We start from the raw sequence: 21,516 nt of genomic DNA on the forward strand, positions 1-21,516 counted from the left end.
GGGCGCGCCCCAACAGCGCGGCGGGCTCGAGGTGGCCGCGTCGCCGGGGCCAGCCGGAAGCGGCGGGCGGGACCGCGCGAGCGGCGTGGCGCTGACGTGGCGGCGGCGGCACCATGCGGGACGGCGGCGGCGGCGGTTCGGTGAGTGTTCGCAGTCTCCGCCGCCGGTGCCGCTGGCGGCTGCCCCGGGGAGCCTGGCTGGTCCCGCGGGTCGCCGCGAGATGGGCTCCGACGTCGGAATCGCGGGAGCGAGCCGACGTCCCTGGTACCGCTGGCGGGGCTGTGCGGCCCGGCCTGGCGCGGCGCGGTGAGCGGCCCTGAACGGGCGGCGAGCGGGACGCGCTCCCGGGGAGCAGCTGCGGGAGCGGCCCCTCTCCGCCCGAAGGCCGGGCCCGCCCCCGAGGCCTCGGGCTGGGCCCGGTATCGTTCGGCCCGGAACCGGGCAGGAACCCGGAGCACGGTGCTGCTGGCGCCGGCGGCGCGCTTTGTCCGAAATGCCTTCTGTGCAGAAAGACGTAGTTCATGGAGTGTGCGGGTAGGAACGGCAGCGAGGAGCTGGAACGGGGAGTTCCCCAAAGGATGCTTAGCCGTCCCGCGCCTCGCGGGGACAGTCGGGGCCCGCAGGGTGCACGATGTCCCTGCCGGCACCTTCACCATCTCCAGCCTCCTCAGCTCGGGGAGTTTGTCCGCTGTGTGTATGCACCGTCTTGCCGGGCTGGATGCTGTAGAGCAGCCCATTTCCAGCAGCAGCCGTGTTCCAGCTCACCGGAATGGCCCGCAGTCCACGAGCAGACAGAATTCACCACTGTCCATCTTTTCAGGCTCTGAGCCACTGCTTCACTTTTTCTCACCTGTGCAAAGAAAGTGACTTTTTTTGTTTGCCTTATGTCCAGCCGTTGGGTATTCCTGCATATGTTAGGTCTCTGTTCTTTAAGTAGGAAGTAAATTGTATAAATGAAAAAAACACATAGAACTTAAACACCGGTTTCTATCGATGTTTCCTTCATAATTGCTATTATTCCCAGAAAAGAAAGCCTGACAGATCATTTTCGCTCTCCTTTTCTATTGCAGATCCTTAACTGCCGCCAAAGTGGAGGCATACTGGTCTTCACTCTTATGCAAAAAGTTTTAGTTATGAAACGCTGTGAATCTGGAAACACATGCCGTGTTTGTCAGTCATTTCAGTTCTCCTAGTCATAGATTAAGCCAGTGAATTTTGCAGCAGACTCTGCCTGCCTGTTTATTCATTTTTATCATTGTAATCTCATAGCCCTGATTTTTTCTGGCTGCTGCTGGGTGAGGTTTCTGCACGTTCCTCATGTGGGGAATTCCCAGGCAATGCTGTTGACACTACTGTTTGGGTGTAAATAATGCAAATACAAACATCCAATTGACTTTGCTTCCAAAGGATGCAAGATTTGATTGTGAGATCATTGATCAAGCAGTTGTGAAGTTTTTCCTTCTGCTTCTCTGACATTTCCATGAGGAGACTCTGGGGCTGGAGGCCCAAGGAGAACCTGACAATCCATAGGTACAGTTTAATCATTCATGTATTGGTACCAGTGCCTGCTGCTCAACTTAACTGGTGGTTGGGGTGTCTCTCACCAATGATAGTGTGCATCACTTTTTTTTTTCTATAAAGAAGACAGGTAATTTAGCCATCATTTCTTTTTTCTTTGTGTGTATGGTTTTTATTTTGATTAATTGGTTTTTTGGGTTTTTTTTGGTTTTTTTTTAATTTGTTTTCCTGTTTGGGGTGGTTGATTGTTGTTGGGTTTTGTGGGGTTTCTTTTGTTCTTCCAATTTCTTAGTCGGTTCCTCTACATGGCAAAATACTAGCTTTGTTCTATAGGTTACAGTTTTGGTAATACGTATACTTCCACTAGGCAATTATTTTTATTTTTTAGTCTGTATAACTGCTATTTTTGTCCTGAGTTTTCTAACAAAAAAAGGTGTTCAGTCACAACTAGTATTTGGAAGAAAGTGGTAGTATGTGATTGTCCACATGCTAGGAGCAACATACAGCAAATGAGTTGTTCATACCAATTTATAAATGTACTTTTGCAAAGATGTGTTAAATTATATGTCTGAATAGGAGCATAGCAAGTGATAAGTGACCAAAAAAACCTTTGTTAAATAAGAAAAAGGATTCTGTGATGTGCATAAAGTAAACATCTGGGCAGCTGATGGAGTATGATAAAGCGAGGTAAAAAATGAGGGCATGAAGGAGAATAGAGACAACATTCTTGGCAGGGTAAAGAATACAAGAATTACTTCATTAAGGAAAAATAAGTACTGTGTAAAAATTAACAAATTAGTACCTAAAATATTTGTCATCAAGTGGTAAAGTATAGGCAGAAAACATCTGGGTGAATGTACTGGAGATAATGAACATTCCCACATGTCCTATTGCAAGAGGAAAGATTGGCTTTCATATGAGGAGTGTGGAGAGACTCATCCCTGTTTTGATTTCAGTTCCAATTCAGCTGGAGTTGGAAAGGTTAAGCACTTCCAGTTACAGAAAACAGTGGTTTGTTTTTCAAAGAGTGATGTATGCACGTCCTCAGAGTGCAGGTGATTGTGAGCTGCATAGTGAAACATGCTAAAAGAAAACAAGTGATGCTGCTAATGTGAATTATTCTGCCTTGTTAGGACACCAGGAGTGAACATCACAGACAACAGAAGCTCAAGAAGTCCTTGGGAAATAAGAAGTATGTAAATGTTTTTTTTTGTCTAGTTTAACTGAGAGCAAGAACAAAAACTTGCTTGAGAGAATCCTAGTGAAAAACCATATCTGGTCTTTATAGAATACTCTGAATTTTAAGAGCTACAACAATTTTAAGTAGTGTGTTGAGAGTCTCAGTTGACTTCACTTACTGGTTTGTAGGAAAAGTGCTTTTCTGACACTTGAGTGTGTATTAGCTTTCATTTCTTTTTTTAAAAGAGTTTGACATTGTGGAGATAAATATTTTAAGTCCAAGAACAAATGGTGCCCTGAAATTGATGTATTTTGGGTGTGATTGCAACTTAAAGACTTTAATTTGAGAAATCCTCTCCCCATGCTTCTGCAGTACCTCCTGAAACACAGTATGTAGTGACCTGACCTGGTGCCATCAGTGTCCCCCCCTTATTAATTCCTGGATTGATTTGTTAGAAGGTGAGCTCCACAGCTCACAAAGCATTAATAGAATGGCCATCAGAGTCATCACTGGAGTGATCTAGTTACTTCAGTTAGTAATTGTAGTAGCAATGGGATACATTGCAAAGTGTTTCTGATCCCTTTCTTTCCTCTTTACATAAATGGTGTTTGCCCAGAGAATGGCTATTCTGTGTTTCTTTGACACCTCATTCAGGTTGCTGTCATGTGCAGGAATGTTGATGTCCAGGCATTTCAAGGCCTGAGATAAATACTTTGGAACAGTAAAGCAAAGTTCCTTCTGATCTCTAGGAAAAAAATGCAGTGCTGCTGATTAATCCAAAGTAGTCTTAATATAGTGTGATTTGTAGGATATACTGGGGGGTTGTCTTCATTGCTGAAAGCCTTGCTAGTTAAAATTCTTAAAATTAAAATCTTTAATTGTGTAGTGCCAGCCCTGACTCTGGGAATAGATACTGAATAAGATCTTGCCCTCTGTTGAATAGGAATTGTCTCTTTTGTAATGATGGGCTGCAGAAATATTCTTATATTCCAAGGATAAATGCATATTTTTAAATTAAGATTCACTTGTGCCTCCTTCTAAAGTTGAAAGTTTGAGGCAGGAAGAATATTTTTTTCTGTTCCTCTTGAGAGCTTACTAATGTCAATAACAAAAAGATGTACTGAAAAACAGTGCTGAGGATGTTTTATCTTGCTGGCAATTTACAGTTCCCAAAGTGCAGGAGATTCAGTGAACTGTGAGATTAATTTTTAGAACACTTAGGAAGATGAAAAGGATGTTGTCTGTCAAGTTTATTGTGATTGTGTGTGTATGTGCATCCATATTCAAGTATGCATCCATATACACAGGAACTCAACTTGATGTTTTCCAGGTCTAAGCAACTTGAGGAGGTGGAAACTGCTGTTCCAGGAGTGAACAGTAACCATGATGATACAGTCAGCAGCATTTCTTCTGCCTCACCCAAGGGCCCAGTAAACGGGAGCACAGAACCCAGAAGCAAGCGGACCATTCGCAGGCCTGCTTACTGGCTGGAAATGAGAGGAATGAAAAACAGTGTTAACAAATCTTCAGAAGATAAAGGTATTTATCACTGTTAGTCCAAGGCAAAGCTGATTTTTATCTCTGTTTTTTCGGTGAGAGATTGGTTTGGTCCTGAAAGACATGCTGCAATTCAGCCAAAAATTACAAGCTTGCTAGTGCTGCTCATGTATTAGAAGAAAGGAACTTCTGCCACTGCAAAAATACGGGTACAGTTCTCTGACATTACACAGTCCCTTTTGAGTGACTTGTCTATTAATCATTCTGTGACTAAACTCAGTTCTATCTGTAAAAGAGGCAAGTATAAGAGTTACACCGGTTATATCACAAATAAACTTCAAGAGCTATAAAAATAGAACCATCAACACTAAAGATGTGGCAAAGGGGGCCATTTAGCAGTTTTTGGGATTAGACACAGCTTTTGTGGTTGGTAGGTTATTAATTTTTTAAGGATGTCTTTTATTTTCTCACATTTTTCAGTTATAATTTTCTGATTTGGAATGGTTTGGGTCTTAGGTTATTGTAGGAGCATTTAGATTTCCTGGCCTAGGAGCCTTTTTCAAAAATTCTTGTGTGGCAGAGACTCAAAACTCCAATCATCTTTAATGCACTTTCTTCTTACCTCTAAGTCAGGATCCATATTCCATCCTGTTGTGGGGAGAAGCAAATTCTGTAGCTTGATAGAAGTGAGGTTCCTGTAGCTCCACACTGCCACGTCCAGTCAGTAGCAAGACTGAGTAAGTGTTCCTGTAGGAAGACACACAGACACACACAACATACATGAACAGGACCCATGCAGACCAGCATTCACACAAACGGCACAAACAGCCTCCACCCTTAAATACTCAATCTACTCAGTACCTAATCTTTGGATCCCAGTCTCCTCAGTTTCTGGTCCTTGGATATACTGGTGCCTGAGGCCAGCAGTGGGTGAAGACCTCCTTACAGACAGGCTCATGCTCACACACTCTGCTTGGTGTCAGACATGACAAGATTTGTATACTGACCAACCATCTGTTTACAAGCAGGTGCTCTTTGCAATCCTCTTACACCTCTATTTCCCACACTTGATCAACTGCAAATTGGGTAATTCTCTCCTTTTCCCTCCCTTTGATACTACTCTTAAACATCCTAGGCTTGTGTAGTCCTGAATTGTTTTCCACTCAGATCCCAGCTGCTCCATAACCCTGGGCAGTAACACCATGCTCTCCTTTCTCACTGTTCCCCCCTTCCCATTCCAAAGGGTGCTTCAGAGAGGGGTTCCCACCGACTTATCCTTGTGGATCTCCTGGGACAGGCCCAAGAGGAAGCTGTCTGTTTCTTAAGGCCTGTAATTGGTGTTTCCTGACTATCACTGTGCTTCTGTGCTCATCTGTATTCATGGAGATAACACTTTGATAGGCTTGGAAATATTCAGGGCAAGCCTGATATTATTTGGGTTTCTGTATGCTCCTTTTTTGTGTGGGTGCAGGTGAGGTTTTTATGACATAACCTAGCACTTTCTGTCTCTGTTCCTGAGGATTATTTTTCCAGGCCATGCTGTGGCACTTCCATACCTGTGGTTTCTTCCATACCTCCTGTATCAGAATATTGTGGGCCATGGGGTGCCTAAATGTTGCTGAGTGAGAAGGCTGTGTTCAGTTCACTGGTGTCCAGGTGCCTCACAAGAACTACTTTTTTTTTTTAACTAAGTATTGAATAAAAGGATAAGGTGAGGCAGCAGTAGACTCAAAGCTGTTATCCAGACTGAATACTGAGACTGAAGCATATCTGTTCTTACTTATCAGGAGAAGTGCTATTGAAAGGCAAGAGGAAATCTGAGCAAAGGGAAGGCAAAGATGTCGAAGACTCTCCCAGGAAGAAGCAGAAGATTTCGGGTAATACAAGTAACTTGTAAATCCTAATTACAAGCTTCCAGGTGCTTCAGACTTCTCCGCCCAAATGACATCTTCTGGAGTCTTCAAAGTCTGTTTCTGATTCTGAATGTTTTGTTCTAGGGGACCATTGACTAGTGTCTACTTAATCAGTGGGAGGTTATCTAATTTCAGTCTTAGATGTCCAACAAAGGGAGGGAAGAAGGGAATTATGGGAAGTATAGGCCAGTCTGCATCACTTCAGTTTCCCAGAAGATTATAGTCTAAATAATCAGACACATTATTTGTAAAATATCTGGAGACTGAGTAGCTGATACCAGCAATATGTTAAAAAGAAGTGAGACCCCTTTTTTTTTTTTTTTTTGCCACAAAGACTGAAGGGAGAAATGCTTGACATCATAGGTCTTTCATTACTTCAAAAGGTTTGTCAGTCAGTGGATAGGTGCGAAAGGAGGTGTACAAGTGGAGTAAGTAGGAGCAGGTGACACAGAAGTGTACATTTGCTGCTCAGTCTTGCAAGTATGAGGTTAGGAAAGCCAAAGCCAGCCAGGAGTTGAACCTCGCAAGGCATATGAACAGCAACGAGAAAGGATTCTGCAAGTACATGAACAGCAAAGGGAAGACCGAGGAACGTGTGAGTGTACTGCTGATCAGAGCAGGGGAGCTGGTGACAAATGACACAGAAAAGGCTGAGGTACTCAATGTTTTTTGTGCCTCGATCTTTATCAGTTAAAGGAATTCTTCAGAAATCCCAGGAGCCTGAGACCAGACAGAGGGAAGTCTGGAACAAGGAAGTCCTACACTCAGTGAAAGAGGGCAAGGTTAGAGCACTTAAATTTACCAAAGATTTTAGATTCACCGAATCATTTGCTAATAGTCTTGGTTAAGTGGGAAGGTATGAGAGTCCTGGAGGTTAGCCTGTCTGATCCCCATCTGCAGGAAGCACCAGGAGGATGCAGGAAACTACAGACATATTGCTCTGGCCTTAGTGCCAGGGAAGGTCTTGAAGAAGATTACCTTGAGTACTATCATGTGGCGTCTACAGGACAACATGGTGATCAGGCCCAGGCAGAATGAGTTTAGGAATGGCAGGTACTGCTTGACTAACCTGATGTCCCTCTATGACAAGGTGATGCACTTAACAGATGAAAGAAAGACTGTGAATGTTATTTACCTGGACTTTAGTAAAGCCTTCTGACGCCATTTCCCACATCATTCTTCTGGAGAAACTGGATGCTCATGGCTTGGACAGGTGCAGTCTTTGCTGGGTAGAGAATTGGCTTGTTGGCTGGGCCTAGAGACTCATGGGGAATGGAGTGACACCTGCATGGGGCCAGTCACCCACTGTCTTCCCCAGGACCCAGTATTTGGCCAGTCCAGTTTAATATCTTTATTGATGACCTAAATGAGGGGATCGAGTGCACCTTCAGTAAGTTTGCAGATGACACCAAGTGGGGTGGGGTGTGGATCTGCTTGACAGCAGGAATGCTCTGCAAAGGAAACAGGACGGGCTGGAATGATGGGCTGAGATCAACAGTGTGAGGGTCAACAAGGCCAAGTGCCAGGTCCTGCCCTTGGGTCACAACAGCCCCATGAAGCACTCCAGGCTGGGGTAGAGGGGCTGGGAAAACTGTGAGTGTTGGTCTAGAGTGGCTCAATGCAAGCCCAGGTGTGCCCAGGTGGGCAAGAGGCCAGTCTGTGGCACCTGAGCTGTGACAGCACTGGGGTGGCAGCAGGGCCAGGGCAGTGCCTGTCCCCTGTGCTGGCACTGCTGGGACACCTCCAGTGCTGGGGGCAGCTCTGGGCCCCTCCTGACAGGAGAGCCCTGGAGGGGCTGGAGCGTGTCCAGGGAAGGGAACGGAGCTGGGGAAGGGGCTGGAGCCCCAGGAGAGGCTGAGGGAGCTGGGAAAGGGGCTGAGCCTGGACAAAAGGAGGTGCAGGAGGGACCTTGTGGCTCTGCACAACTCCTTGACAGGATGGAGCCAGGTGGGCATCAGGCTGTGCTGTCACAGAACAAGTGACAGGACAAGGGGAAATGGCCTCAAGTTGTTCCAGGTTTAGATGTGATACTGGAAGCAATTTTTTGCCCCAGAAGGACTATCCAGCCTTGGCACAGCTGCCCAGAGCAGTGGCGGAGTCCCCATCCCTGGAGGGATTTGAAATGCGTGTGGATGTGGCACCTGGGGACAGGGGTTAGTAGAGACCTTGGCAGCATTGGGGGAACTGCTGGACTTGATAGTCTTAGATGGCTTTTCCAGCCTAAACAGTTTATGATTCTAAGCACCTTGAGGCCTGACGGGTTGCACTGAGTGCTGAGAGCTGGCTGATGTCATTGTGAGGCCACTCTTGATTAACTTTCAAAGGTCATGGCTTCCTGGGGGCTGGAAGAGAGAATATATCACTTGTGTCTTAAAGGACAGAAAAAAGGACGGTCTGGGGAACTACAGGCCAGTCAACCTCACCTCAGTCCCTGGGAAGCTGATGGAGAGAATCATCCTGGAAAGCATTTCCAAGCACATGAAGGACAAGATGGGGATTTGGAGTAGTCAGCATGGATTCATGAAGGGCAAATCATACTTTAATCAACCTGATAGCCTTCTACAATGAGATCACTAGCTTGGTGAAATAGGAGTATAGAAAGATGGTTCACTGTTGGTCCCTATATATTGTTTTTGTCACCAAGGACTTGAAGGTATGTAGATAGCACAAAGCTGAAAGTGACAGCGAGTGATTTGGAAAAAGGCTAAAAGTGAAAGTGGTCTTGACAATAGAGAAAGAATTTAAAAATAGAGCAGACAACATCATAAAATTAAAGATGATAATGGTTTGGAAAGAAATGCTGTCACAGCTGAAAAACAAAAGAACAGCCTCCCAGGAGTCAGTGCTTCAGAAGAGGATTCAAGATCTATAACAGATCAAAAGCTGACTAGAGACCAGCAGTGTCATAGTTGTTTTTAAGAAGGCAGATGTGAGACTGAGAGCTTTGAGCAGGAATGTAGACTTTGTGAAGTAAATTGCCATGTGAAGTAGCTCTAATGCAGGGTCACCATGCAGTGCTGTTTCCAGGAGTAGACACTGTAGTTCAGGAAATGTGTGGGACAACTGAAGAGGAAAGGGAGATGAGAGCAAACAGCATAACCCTTACTGAAACAATAAGAGTTTTTTAGTCTAAAGAAGACAGGAATGAGTAGAGAAATGAGGCTTTCCGTTTTGATTGTCATCAGATGGGCTTGGACAAACTGCACACAGAATGTTTGAGTGTGAAGAGTTCCCATCCCCTGAGCTTTGTGTATGAGCAACCACAGAACTGACAAATATTTGTGTGGGAATAATGCCTGACACTAAAAATAGATTTTGAAAGGAAGTGGGAAACAAAATCTTGACATTGCTTTAGGGAAAAAAAAAGTGCTGAACATAGCCTTCTAGCAAAACAAATCTAGTTTTTATTGTTAAAAATAAATTAATAGATTGTTAAAAATAAAAATAATAAGTCTTTTGGCTTGTCTTGTTCATGTTATAACAGGGAAAAAACAGCAAACTGGAACAAAACAAAACTCCAGAACAAAGGGCCGCCATGTTCAGAAAGAGCCTGAAACCTATGACGCAGGTAAGAAGAGGCAGTAACTAGGGAGTGTCTATGGAGCGGATAAAAGATAAATGTGATTCTAGGATTTGAATGTGAGCAACAGCTGTGTTTCTGATGTTGCCATTCAGTAGTTCACTTTACATTTGACATGGAAGAGCTGGCTGCTGTCCTGGCACTGTGTCAGTACTGCAGAGCAGGACTGAAAGGATTGCACACTGCCTTAGTATAGTTCCACGTGCTCTTCCCATTGCATAATGTAACAGTGAAGGGGGAATCACTTTTTGAACTGAACAGAAGCCTGTTAAAATAGTTGCATTACTAAACTCCTAAAAATATCTATAGTTTTTACTCAGCAGAATATGTTAGCAGGAAAACCGTGGTAGCTGTTGCTGCCAGATCATCTTTTCAGGGAATCAGAGACCCAAGCAATCTGTCCTAGAAAAATAAAATTAGCCTTGATTCAGTGAGTGGAATGACTTGATATTTGTAGATCACAACACTCATTAAACACCCCAGTTTTCTGCAAAGTGCTGTTGGATTCACAAACTTTTCCCCCCAGCCTATTGGAGAGGGACAGCCTGGGCCTGTTATTACTGGGAAAAGGGGAAAGGCTTTGGACCTTGTTGTGGTAGGAATTCAGGCAGATGGCTGCTAAACCACTTTCTTCCCAGAATCCATTTCAGTAATTCATAATGCCTGTGGATTATGCCAAACTTTTGCTTGGGATTTCGCAAGGAGGCTCGAAACTGGAAACCATGCCAGGCTGCTTTTCCCTGGCTGTTGAGTAACTTGACCTGGTAGTCTGTGACTGCTTTTACTATGAAAACACTTCTACCAAAAGACAAGTCTACTCAGCATGTTAAAGTAATCCTGTGACAGAAATTAACAAAGGAAAAATGTCCACTGGTCAAGTAGAAGAACACTCCCTACAAGGGAAAGGTAGGTTGAAGAGTGTTTGTAAAGTGCTCTTTGAAAAGGAGTGATGTGTGCCTTGTGACATTACATACCTAAAGCTGTAAATGAGCTACATGTATTGAAGTGCAGCTGGACACAAGTTTGGTAGTATGTGACCTATGTCTTTTTAGGGTTCACTGTGCACATCAAAGGAGAAAAAAGAGAGATCTTGTGTTAGCACTTGTATTCTAAACATTGTGTTTTGACAGGTAGCATGGAAGAGCAATGGTCTTTGGAGATTCAGGATAAAGGCCGAGTTACCTGTCCAACATGCCGGGCTGTGGTGAGAAAGACTGTAGAAGGACTGAAGAAACATATGGTAAATTGCAAGAAGGTAAGAACACAAGAGATGAGCAATGGTTTCTTTACTGGTCTTCAGCTTACTGATAGAAATGCCTGCCTGCTTTGTGTTGTACTTAAAACCACTTCCATCTCATCATGTCCCTAAGCAAGAGTCCTTTATACATCTGTAAGAATAGTGCTTGGTGCTTCTTGCCCAGCCTTTTGCTGGAGGTTTGGGGTAGTGAACAAGGGTGTAGTTATTTCATTGTTGCACTAAATTTTAGACTCCATGTTATTTGTTCTTAGAAGACAGTTACCAGGTCCAAATAAATTGTTCTGCTGTCCTGCTCCTTTCCTCCAAAGAGTTTTCCACTGCTCTGGTTAATTTACAGTTAAATGCACCATGTCCTTGTTTATTTCTAGGAAATGTTCACATGTCATCACTGCGGGAAGCAGCTGAAGTCTTTAGCAGGGATGAAATACCATGTCATGGCAGACCATAACAATCAGGTAACACAACTGCTGTACATCTAAAACTTCTACAGGCAGAAAAGGCTTTGGTCCTTTCCTGATACACACAGAAACAGAACATGGAGTGGTTTTTTTAGATGTTGTAGCTGTTCAAATCTAGTCTTAACTATTATTTTTCCAGTGAGACTTGACATCTGAAAAACAGTAGAATGTTGCCAGAGATGGTAGGCATGCAACATCATAGAAAGAGGGATGAATTTCTGTTTAGGCTGGTAGTAAGTTACATATAAAAGGTGTTCCCAATCAGAAGGAAAACGATTAGGCTGCAATTTTCAGTCATTTGTTAGAAGGAGGAGGTTTCTCTTCATCCAGAGCAGACTAGATTTGAGATAACTAATTGCTGCTTCTGTTATTTTATCGTCTCTCTTTACGGAAAAAATTCTAATCTAACGCTAGATTACAATTTGCTTTTCCTCTTTGCTCTCACTTTAAAGAAGGCAAAGTCTTCTGTTGTAGTTGTGAAAAATTAGAACATTTGAAAAGGTCATTTGGAAGCTTGTGTAAAGATCTGATAATTCACTCTGAATTTTTCTGCACAATTCCCAGTGCAGTTCCTCAACTGCTGTATTAGTAAATGATGCACGTCAGGGATCATGTTCTGGCCCTGAGGATTAGGTCTGTCATTAACTTCCAATTTTTTTACTCAATCTAGGTGTAATATTAGGTACTGTAGGAAATAATACAATAACCATCAGAGAGAGAATAAGGAACTTGAGCTGTAGTTTAGCACAGATGAATAACTGTTACAAGCAGTCTGCTTCACTTTAGTCAGGCTAAGTGGAAACAGTAGTACTAGTAAATGTTTTAAGATGCATCATTTTCTGTCAGTTTACTCCTTTTAAAGATAATTATAATTTGATTTAACCCCAGCCAGTAGCCAAGCCCCATACAGCCCTTCACTCTCCCCTACCCTGCGGGGTGGGGAGAGAATCAAAGTGAAAAAACTCATGGGTTGAGATGAAGACAGTTCAATAGATAAGGCACACAAGCAAAGCAAAACAAGAAATTAATTCATCACTTTGGCAGGAAGGTCCAGGACCACAGGTCTCCATCATGCATAATAGTGGCTTGGGACAACAAGCGCCATCACTTTGAATGTCTACCCCCTTCCTCCTTCTTCCCCCAGTTTTATGTGCTGACCATGATATTGTATGATCTGGAATATCCTTGTGATCATTTGGGGTGGGCTGGCCCAGATATGACCCCTCCCAGCTGCTTGTGCATCCCCAGGTCACTCACTGGTGGAGCAGTAAGAGAAAAGCCCTTAGCGCTGTGCAGGGGCTGCTCAACAATAGCAAAACCATCTCCACACTATCGACCCAATTCTCAGCACAGATCCAAAACACAGTCCTGTACCAATTGTCACCCCAGCCAAAACCAGCACAGATATAGAAAGTGCTCATTAATGCAAATACATGTCTCTAAAATCATAAATTGCAGAGATTTAATTATTTTAGAAGATTTCCTGCCCCAGTGTGTTGAGTACTGAATTCTCTGTGAGAAGAACAATAAATGCTGAGCATCCTGTGTTTTTCATTCATCTTTCTGCTGCACTTTAGCCAGTTGTGAAGGAGGGAGAAGAATTGGATGAGCAGCTTGAGCGAGACCGCCTTCGGAAGGTTTTGAAGCGAATGGGAAAACTAAAATGTACAAGGGAGGTAAGCTGCATTTTGCAAAGTGTGAATTAAGCAGCAGTGGATGCATAAACATAACACATGAAAATGCTGTTGAGTATGCTCTGGTGTTGGCCAAAGCATGATTTGATTCAAGGTCCCAGCTATGCTTTTAAGACAGAGTACCATAGAATCATAGAATAGTTTGAGTTGAAAGAGACCTTTAATAGCTATTTCAGTGCCAATTCTTTGTTGCAGATTTTGTCTGTCTGAATAGACTAACATTAAAGTTTTCTACCTGCCTGTCTCTGCTCTGTCAGGATAAGTTGTAGTACTTTGGTCAGCAAACTGTGAATCCTGTTCACACTGGTTGTGTAATCCCTCGAAGAACAGTTTTCTTCCATGTGTTTTTCTTCTGTGTTGACAGGGCTGCACAGGCAGCTTCACCAGCATAATGGGATACCTGTATCATGTTAAAAAATGTGGGAAGGCTGCTTCTGAGCTGGAGAAAATGGCTATGAAGTGCCATCACTGTGGGAAAGCGTACAGATCAAAGGCAGGACTTGTCTACCACCTCCGATCTAAGCATGGGCCGGTGAGTGCACCCTGCAGTGGTTATCAGGGGACTGTGATGGGACTTCAGCTACTCAGATTTGAGGCACCTGTAGGCTTTTGTCTGCTACTTTGTTGGGTAATTACAGGTCACAAATCTTTGCATTTTTCCTGCCCCTGGATTATTTTGTCCTTGATAGTTTCCTTCTAGCAGCAGCTGTTCTTGTCTGTGACTAGGATGAGGTTTTTGATAGTAAATCAGCATGGCAGCAGTAAATGACCTGACCTTTGCTCCATGAAAAAGTCATGCTAACATAACTCATGAGATGCTTTCATTTGCTCTTAAAAGACTCGCCATTGGAGCAGAACAGGCAGTCTTGTTGTCCATGAGGGTTTTACGGTGAATGATGGATACCTTTCAAGATGAGCAACTGCATGAAGCTCTCTACTTGAGCCTCACTGCTGTGATCCCTGTGAGCAGATCTGGGGGTCTGTCTGACTAGTGAGATGCACTTCTGTCCTATATCTGTGGCAGTAAACCATAGCTGCTACAGCCTATTTATGAGGGATTTGGCAAAATATTTATTCCCAGTATGTAGTGTTACAGAAATAGGAAGTAGTGAAAGAGGCTCACCTTTTTGGGCCTTCATTGCAGGTCACTTTCCTCCATGAGGAGAGAAGAACAGAAAACCTGAAAGAAATGAAACGGGAGCAAAACAACACAGGCAGAGTTCAGAGGAGATCTGCCAAGGTGGCAATCTACTATCTCCATGAGCTGGCAGGAGAAGAGCTGGCCAAAGAGTGGCCCAAAAGAAAAGTTCTGCAGGACTTGATTCCAGATGACCGGAAGGTACAAGGCCTTAAAAATGCTTTATAGGGTTCAAGTTTATACCTCCACATCTGATGATTCTTGTACTGGCTCCTGCCCCATGTTTATGGCACATGGAAGGCAGTATGTTGCGTGGGAGTTGGGTTCTGCTCTCTCTCATCTTAGATTACAGTATTTCTGCAGCAGCAATTGCTGTGCAAGTGTTTTGTTCAGGCAAGCTGTAATGACTGTAAATGACTATTGCTGGAGTTTTCAGTGGGCACAAGGGACATGGCCAGTTATGGGCATGATGTTGCTCACAAGTGATAGACTCAAGATCACTCCTGCCATGCTGTAAGGTCCCAGCAATTCTTCCAGTCTCTCATACATGCTGTGGTATTTCACTGTGTTTTAAACTTCAGAGTTTCCAGTGGCATCTTTTAGGCTGTGAGTGAGACCCACGGGAAAATGATTCTTTATGATTTCAGTGGGGTAGGTACATTTGGAGAAATTGTTGTAGTCAAGGCAATGGAAAGTTTCAGATTCTAATATTGTGGGGTTTTCCAGGTTCACTTATGTTTCTAGAGAGTTGGTGAGACAGGAAAACATTGATTATTGGGAGTTTGCTTGTTAGAGTAGGAGAAAAGATAGCACTTCTGTCTCAGCCTAGAAGAGGAAATTCTGTGTAACCAGCATTACTTCCAGCTCTCCATTCCATCTTTGTCTCAGCTGAAATACACTCGTCCTGGACTGCCCACATTTAGTCAAGATGTTCTGTGCAAATGGAAAACGGAGATAAAGATGTACCGAAGAGTCCACTGCCCAAATCAGGTAATCCTTAGCTATTTCTGAAGTCCCAGAGAGGACAGATTTCAGGTCTGTGTGAGCCAACAGCTTCCCAGAACCTTGAAACTGCAGCTGGTCTCTCTGTGGGAGACAAATCCTGCTCCATCTCAATATGGTTGTTTAGTGTAATTAAGACCCTGTTTAGTCTTGGGGATGTCTGGGGATGCTCCTTTTGTCTTTTGCAGGAAGATGCCCTAGGGATGGTCCTTTTGGGAATGTGTGTGAACATTTGAGAGCCCATAACTTGGTGTCAGGCTGGTACAGTTTTCTCATCCAGGTGGGCAGTTGGTCCATTTGGAGGTTTGAATAGTGGAAAAATTACAAGCCCCTGCCTTTCTATCTAAATCTAATCATGGAAGGAAGGAGTAGAGTTGGAAGTACAAGAGTAAAGACTTCCTCTGGCACAGCACTTAAGTTTTCTTCATTGCACTCGACCAGCTTTAGGCCCTTTTCAACCTGGCCTTGAGCATTTCCAGGGATGGGGCAGCCACAGCTTCTCTGGTCAACCTCTGCCAGGTCGTCACTGCTCTGACAGGGAAGAATTCCTTCCCAGTATCCCATCTAGTCCTGCCCTCTGGCAGTGGGAAGCCTTTCCCCCTTGTCCTGTCATTCCAGGTCCTTATCCAGAGTCCCTCTCCAGCTCTCTTGGACCCCTTTAGGCACAGGGAAGCTTAGTTTCTTACAATGCCTTACAGCATTCACCAGTCAGATCCAGTGAGAGCAAACAGCCCCATTGGTGGAGGTGGTGGTGGACATCTCTGTGTGATGCATGCTGTCAGAGAGCTAAGGGTCAGTGGTAGCTGCCCTCTGGGTTTCGTGTATAGATGATGCCTTCCCCCTGTCCTACCCCACCCCCAGCATTCTCTCCACATTATTCAGGCTAGCAGCATTTTCAAGTATCAGAAATGCAGCACCATGTTGTATGTGGAGCTGTTTCCAGAGAGCAGCTGTCCTGTGTCACCAACCAGTAAGCCAGCAACATGTCTTGCCCTTTAACTGAGACCAGGGATGTTGGATGCTGTACTCCTGCTCTGTGCCACTAGAGATGTGAGCAGTGCAGGAGGGAGAAGTGCCTTGTACCTGCCCCGCGTGCTCTGTTTGAAATTCTTCTCTGTTGCACTTCAGGCAGAAAGTAAACTATCATTTTAGTCAGATTGTTGATAGAGCATGAGTGTAACTGTTGCAGGAGTCTCTTTATGATGTCCAATGTGCTCAGAAACTGGAAATGTAAATACTAAGCTTAATGAAAACTTAAGTCTTCTAATGGTCCTTTTACCAGAAGCTTTCTGGCTTTGGAGAATTGGTATCTGCCTCCCTCTGCCTCTCTTTCGTGCTTTTGGGATGGCTCTCCAGACATAATAATGCTCTATTGTCCAGGAAGAAGTGATTTCTTGCTAGCATGTTGTTCATGTTTGTTTGGGTTTTTTTTACTGTTTCAGGGTTGTGAATCTGTGTATGGCAGCGTCTCAGGACTCAAGTCTCACCTTGGCACATGTACCTTGGTTGGTATCCCTCCTCTTAATAGCACTGTCCCTGTCCCTCTGATAACCCTTTGTTCAAGCTCTTGTCCTGCCATCTGCTAATCTGAGATCCTCACAAGTTAATGGATTCATATAATGGTTTGGGTTGGAGGGGGTCTTAAAGATCCTCTCATTCCAACCCCCTATTTAGGTGCTCCCCTATGTGCTAAGGAGGTTGCCATTGCAAATGATGCTTGACACAGGAGGAAGAACCTTAATGGCATTCCTTTTATTGACACAGGAGTTCTACCTGTAGATTCACAGCTACAAGAGCAGTTTTTCCAGGTGCTCTGCTGGAGACCTTATGGCATCTCAGAGAGCAGTCCTATGCTTCGTGGGCACAACTGCTCACTCAAGTCAGTGTTCCTGTGATGCCAAAGAGGCTAGACAGTGTTAAAGGAATAAAGTAGGTATTTATTAAAAGGCCTTTAAAGCATACACCTTGGCCAGTACAAGAGCCTGGCCAGGGCTGCACCTAAGATGGACCCCGAGTCATGAGTTTTCACACTTTTTAAGTTTGGTTCATTTACACGTTGGGGTTTATTGTCTAATTACAGGATGAGGTCCCATCCTCACAGATTGCTCTCAGTTTGCAGGTGTTTACACTTTTTGAGCCCGAAGCTGTTATGGTGTCCTTGGTTCTCAGGCTGCAAAAGGATTTTTTTTGTCTAACTAAACTGTGAAGAGAACTTGCTAACACTTTATGTGAAGTTCAGAGTTACATACTAATGCAGTACAGAATCTGGAAAATATGAAAGCTAAAACTTAAGGCATCATCTGTAGCTAAAGCTGCCTGGTATGGATGAGAGTTGCTAGTTTTTATTGCTGGCTTCTATCTGAGCAAAATTCAAATGAAATAGATGTTTATCAGCCTCCTGGTCCAGCAACTCTTGATGGAATGTTTTCTGTTTGTTTGTTTGTTTTGATGCCAGGGAGACTTTGTGGCTGGTAAATACAAGTGTCTCCTGTGTGAGAAGGAGTTCATTTCAGAGAGTGGCGTCAAGTATCACATCAACTCTGTGCATGCTGAGGTAAGGCAGGGAGAGTGGAACCTCAAACCCCAGGCTGTTGGAGGTAGGGAGAGCATCTTAAGAAAAAAATGCTGGATGTGTGCCATGTTTTACTTCTTCCTTGCTCACTGTTGGGAACAGGGTCCTTAAACTTAGTTGGTCTTAAGTGTTAGTTTGGAGAGCAAGTATTGTGTCATGTCGTACGTCTTGTCCCAAGCTGCTGCTGCTCTGTTCAGCTCTGCAGCATTTCCTGCACCTTTAATTAGGCAAATATCAAATCAAATCTGAATCCTGAGACAGAGTGACACCTTAGGAGACATATCAAAGAACAAAGCATTGTTAAATAGTTACCTTTCCAGATCTTACATTTCAGGGAAACCTTGTCCCACAGGGCAGCTATATTGTAGGCCCTCATAGGCCTTATTTGGTATTTCAACCACCATCAGTACCAACCTGTTGCCTTCTAAATCTGCAGGACTGGTTTGATGTAAATACAACGACCACCAAAAGCTTTGAGAAGCTAATGAAAATTCGTCAAAGGGAAGAGCAGAAGAAGCAACGGAAGAAACGTCCTTTGACCAGAGGCAAAAAGAAGAGAGCTGGCACCCTGGCTGCCAAGAAGCTCCCTGCTGTTGGAGTTGAAAAAATAAGGAGACGTAAGAGAGGTCGTCCACGACGAGTGGACAACGAGAGTGCAAGCAGTGAGGAAGGGGCACCCCAAGTTGCACAGAGAGCTGAAGTTCCAAAAACCAGCTGCAAGCGAGGCCGAAGTAAATCCCTTGAAGATGAGAAGGAATAATTTGAAAGCTTTTCAGTTACAAGCCCCACTTCTGTCAGGCTCATAACCCACAGCACTAATATAAGCAACTGAATGTCTTTGGGACTGTGACTCAATTCTGCAGGTGACTTTGATACTGAAACTTCTGCATCTGGTCAACTGTGAGGAATACAAACCAAAGCTGTGGTGCAGACGCTGCTTCTGCTGGTGTAGGTCCTTTGGACAATGGCATTGATGGTGTACCCAGTGTGATTCCTGCTCTGGTTGCAGTCTCAGTTTGGTCATACCAGTTGCTTGTTTAGTGGTTTCCAGTACAGCAAGTGTCTGTTTTGTCATCTTCCTCTGATGTGTGAGATCAGGGTTCTTTTTTACAGTTCTTCTCATAAGGGACTGACTAGCACAATGTTTAGGTCTCTTCAAGGGGGAAATTCTTTCTTGCACACAAACTGAACATGAAAACAGTGCTGTGCAGAATGCAAACACTGGCTTGCCCTGTCACTTTCCTGTCATCAGCAAGGCCGCTACAAAAGGGACCTTCTCAGTGTTTGCTGCATCCTGTCACACAAGGCTCTGTTTCATACACCGGTGTTTAGGCTCAGTAGAAGACAGCAGCACGCCTACTTGGAAGGGGTAGAAGGTCATTCTTACCCTTGTCAGGAACCCACTGTTCCCCTGGCATCTGTCTCCTGTAATGCTGGACATTAAAGATTTGTAGAAAGTCTTCCAGTGCTGCAAGGACTGAATGCTCTCAAGCCCCTTGGAGATTCACCAGCCTTTCAGAGCCCCCAGTAACTAATGTATGAGGTGGCCTTTGTGTGCACCCTGAAGCCTGCTTGTTTCATGCTTACCTGGGAAACATACCACAAGACAATGCATACCTATATGAGCAGCCTGCTAGTGCTGGGGCCAGTTCCAGGAAGCTGCCTTGCCAGCATCTGATTCTTGGTCATGCCAGTGCTCCCACAGTGTCCTTTTTTTCCTGCTTGGCAGATACCACCTTCGCTGTCTTACATGACCTGTTTCTTTTCAGTATCCCCTCTGTGCAAATTAGGTGTATTAGTGGTGGCTTCCCTGTGCAGAAAAGGTTAGAAGAAGAGGGGTCATTATTTTAAGTCATGTGTTGGCATTTTTGCTGGATCATAAGGAATAATATCTTCCTGTGCTCCATAAATCACAGAATTTTAAGGAATTGGAATGGACCCTGAAGATCATTTAGTCTTACCCCCCCACTGTCACAGGCTGGGACACGTCCCACTAGACCAGGTTGCTCAGAGCCTTATCCAACCTGGCTTTGAACATTACTAGGGTTGAAGCATCTGCAGCCTCCCTGGGCAACCCATTCCAGTGTTTAAATGCAGCAGATGTCATAGAAGCTAGCCGGAAGCAGCCGCACAGGCACTCCTGTTTTTCAAATAATGGGTTCTCCAGAATCTCTGTTATCTGTTAGACCCATTGTACCAGAAAATTGCAAAATTTGCACTGTCTGACAAAGTTGCTGGTGCTGAAATTCACAGGGAAGCCATTGCAGTGTCTGGGGAACAGACAAGTTAGTACATATGTGTTAGTACCGGCATGATCACATTTGTCTTGACAGTGGGGAATACTGCAGGGCCGAGGTGGTCTCAAGAACTGCCTTTGGAACCAGGTTTGCAATGCTGTGCCGAAAGCAGAGGTGTGCACTGTGCAGGGCATGTAAATTCCACAGTGACATGGACAAGATCAAAAGACAACAAAATAAAATGTCACCAGTGCAAGAATGTGGTTTATTGTCTGTTAGGTGTGTGGCATTCCTGGCACCATCCCTCCTCCCATAGCGTGCCCCAGCCTGCCTGCAGGGCTATCCTGCATGCTCTGCTGCTGGTCAGTTCTCTTTGCAGTTTCTCTTCAGAAATACACGGCGCTGTACTTGGAGCAAACGTTCACTACATTCCCACTCCGTACAATAATACCAGGAATTAAAGAAGGTTTTTCACAGTGCTTTTCAGTCTGGAGTCCTGTTTCCTGTCATTTGTGAGTTACTAAATAGACCTGGTCTCAAGATATGGATACTTTGTGACCACTTGGGTTTTTTAGTTATTTCAGTAACATTCTCCTCCACATAACCCTACACCTGGGAAAAAAAAGCGTTTTCCAACAATCCATCCCTGTCCATCGGCATTGCAGCAGATTGTTTGCTGGATTGGCTCAAGCTGGTCAGTCATGAGGTGGTGGCACTGCTGCCAGTCCACTGCTTGTGAAGGAGAGATCTGTCCTGGAGCACCTGCATCCTGCTCTAGTGGGGCTAAGGCAGCCGTGCTCCACTGCTCTGAGGGAAAGGAGTTGAGCAGAGAGGCAGAATCGCCTCCTTCACCTGCTATCCACACTGCTGGAGATGCAGCCCCATTTACCAAAACAGACTTGTAATTAATTAAAGAATAATATTTATAGAAAACACTTCTCTGTGTAACCATGTTGGCTGGGCCTACTTACTTACTTATGCCCTTTAATGTCAATTTTTGGTGCATCTGGGAGCTTTCAGACTAAGCTGTACTTAAACTCATCATGCAGCTTGTCTTTTTTTAAGTACTGGCTCACTTGAGTTTTGCTTTGGGGGCCTGGAATGGTTTTTTTGGAGAAGGAAATATATTTTGGTTTGGGAGTTGTTCAGTTGTTTTGTTTTTTCTCAATCCTCAAGGATTTCTCCGTTGTTCCAAGATTTGTTAGAAGTCATTAATAATTCAGTAATTTTCATGAGCTCACTTACCATCCTTTCTCCTTGCAAGTTATTCAATGCAGTAACTTTAAGGTTTAAGCTCTTTTAATAATGGCAAAATGTCAAAAAAAAAAATGGAGCTGTTCTGTTGAGAGGCAACTGTGACACAGGGTGCACTTCACACAAAGACATCCGCTGCAGTTTGTCATTCCTGCCTGCATGGAACAGTCTGGTGTTGAGTGTGGCATGTGCGAATGAAATCATTGCAGTTGTGC

The 21,516-nt window shown here is 44.3% G+C and overlaps 1 protein-coding gene across 1 annotated transcript; it reads left to right on the forward strand.

Moving 5' to 3' along the window:
* Positions 1-14: 14 nt before the first annotated feature.
* On the forward strand, positions 15-20,495 carry ZNF512 (zinc finger protein 512). The gene is made up of 14 exons (XM_062489536.1): positions 15-140; positions 2,652-2,710; positions 4,029-4,237; positions 5,983-6,072; positions 9,593-9,676; positions 10,819-10,943; positions 11,315-11,401; positions 12,982-13,080; positions 13,463-13,630; positions 14,243-14,437; positions 15,125-15,226; positions 16,681-16,743; positions 17,694-17,792; positions 18,247-20,495. Exons 1-14 carry the CDS (start codon positions 114-116, stop codon positions 18,568-18,570), a joined length of 1,731 nt encoding a protein of 576 aa, XP_062345520.1. The 5' UTR covers positions 15-113; the 3' UTR covers positions 18,571-20,495.
* The last annotated feature ends 1,021 nt before the right edge of the window (positions 20,496-21,516 follow it).

Source organism: Cinclus cinclus, chromosome 3 (genome assembly GCF_963662255.1).
Source record: "Cinclus cinclus chromosome 3, bCinCin1.1, whole genome shotgun sequence".
NCBI classification, from domain to species: domain Eukaryota; kingdom Metazoa; phylum Chordata; class Aves; order Passeriformes; family Cinclidae; genus Cinclus; species Cinclus cinclus.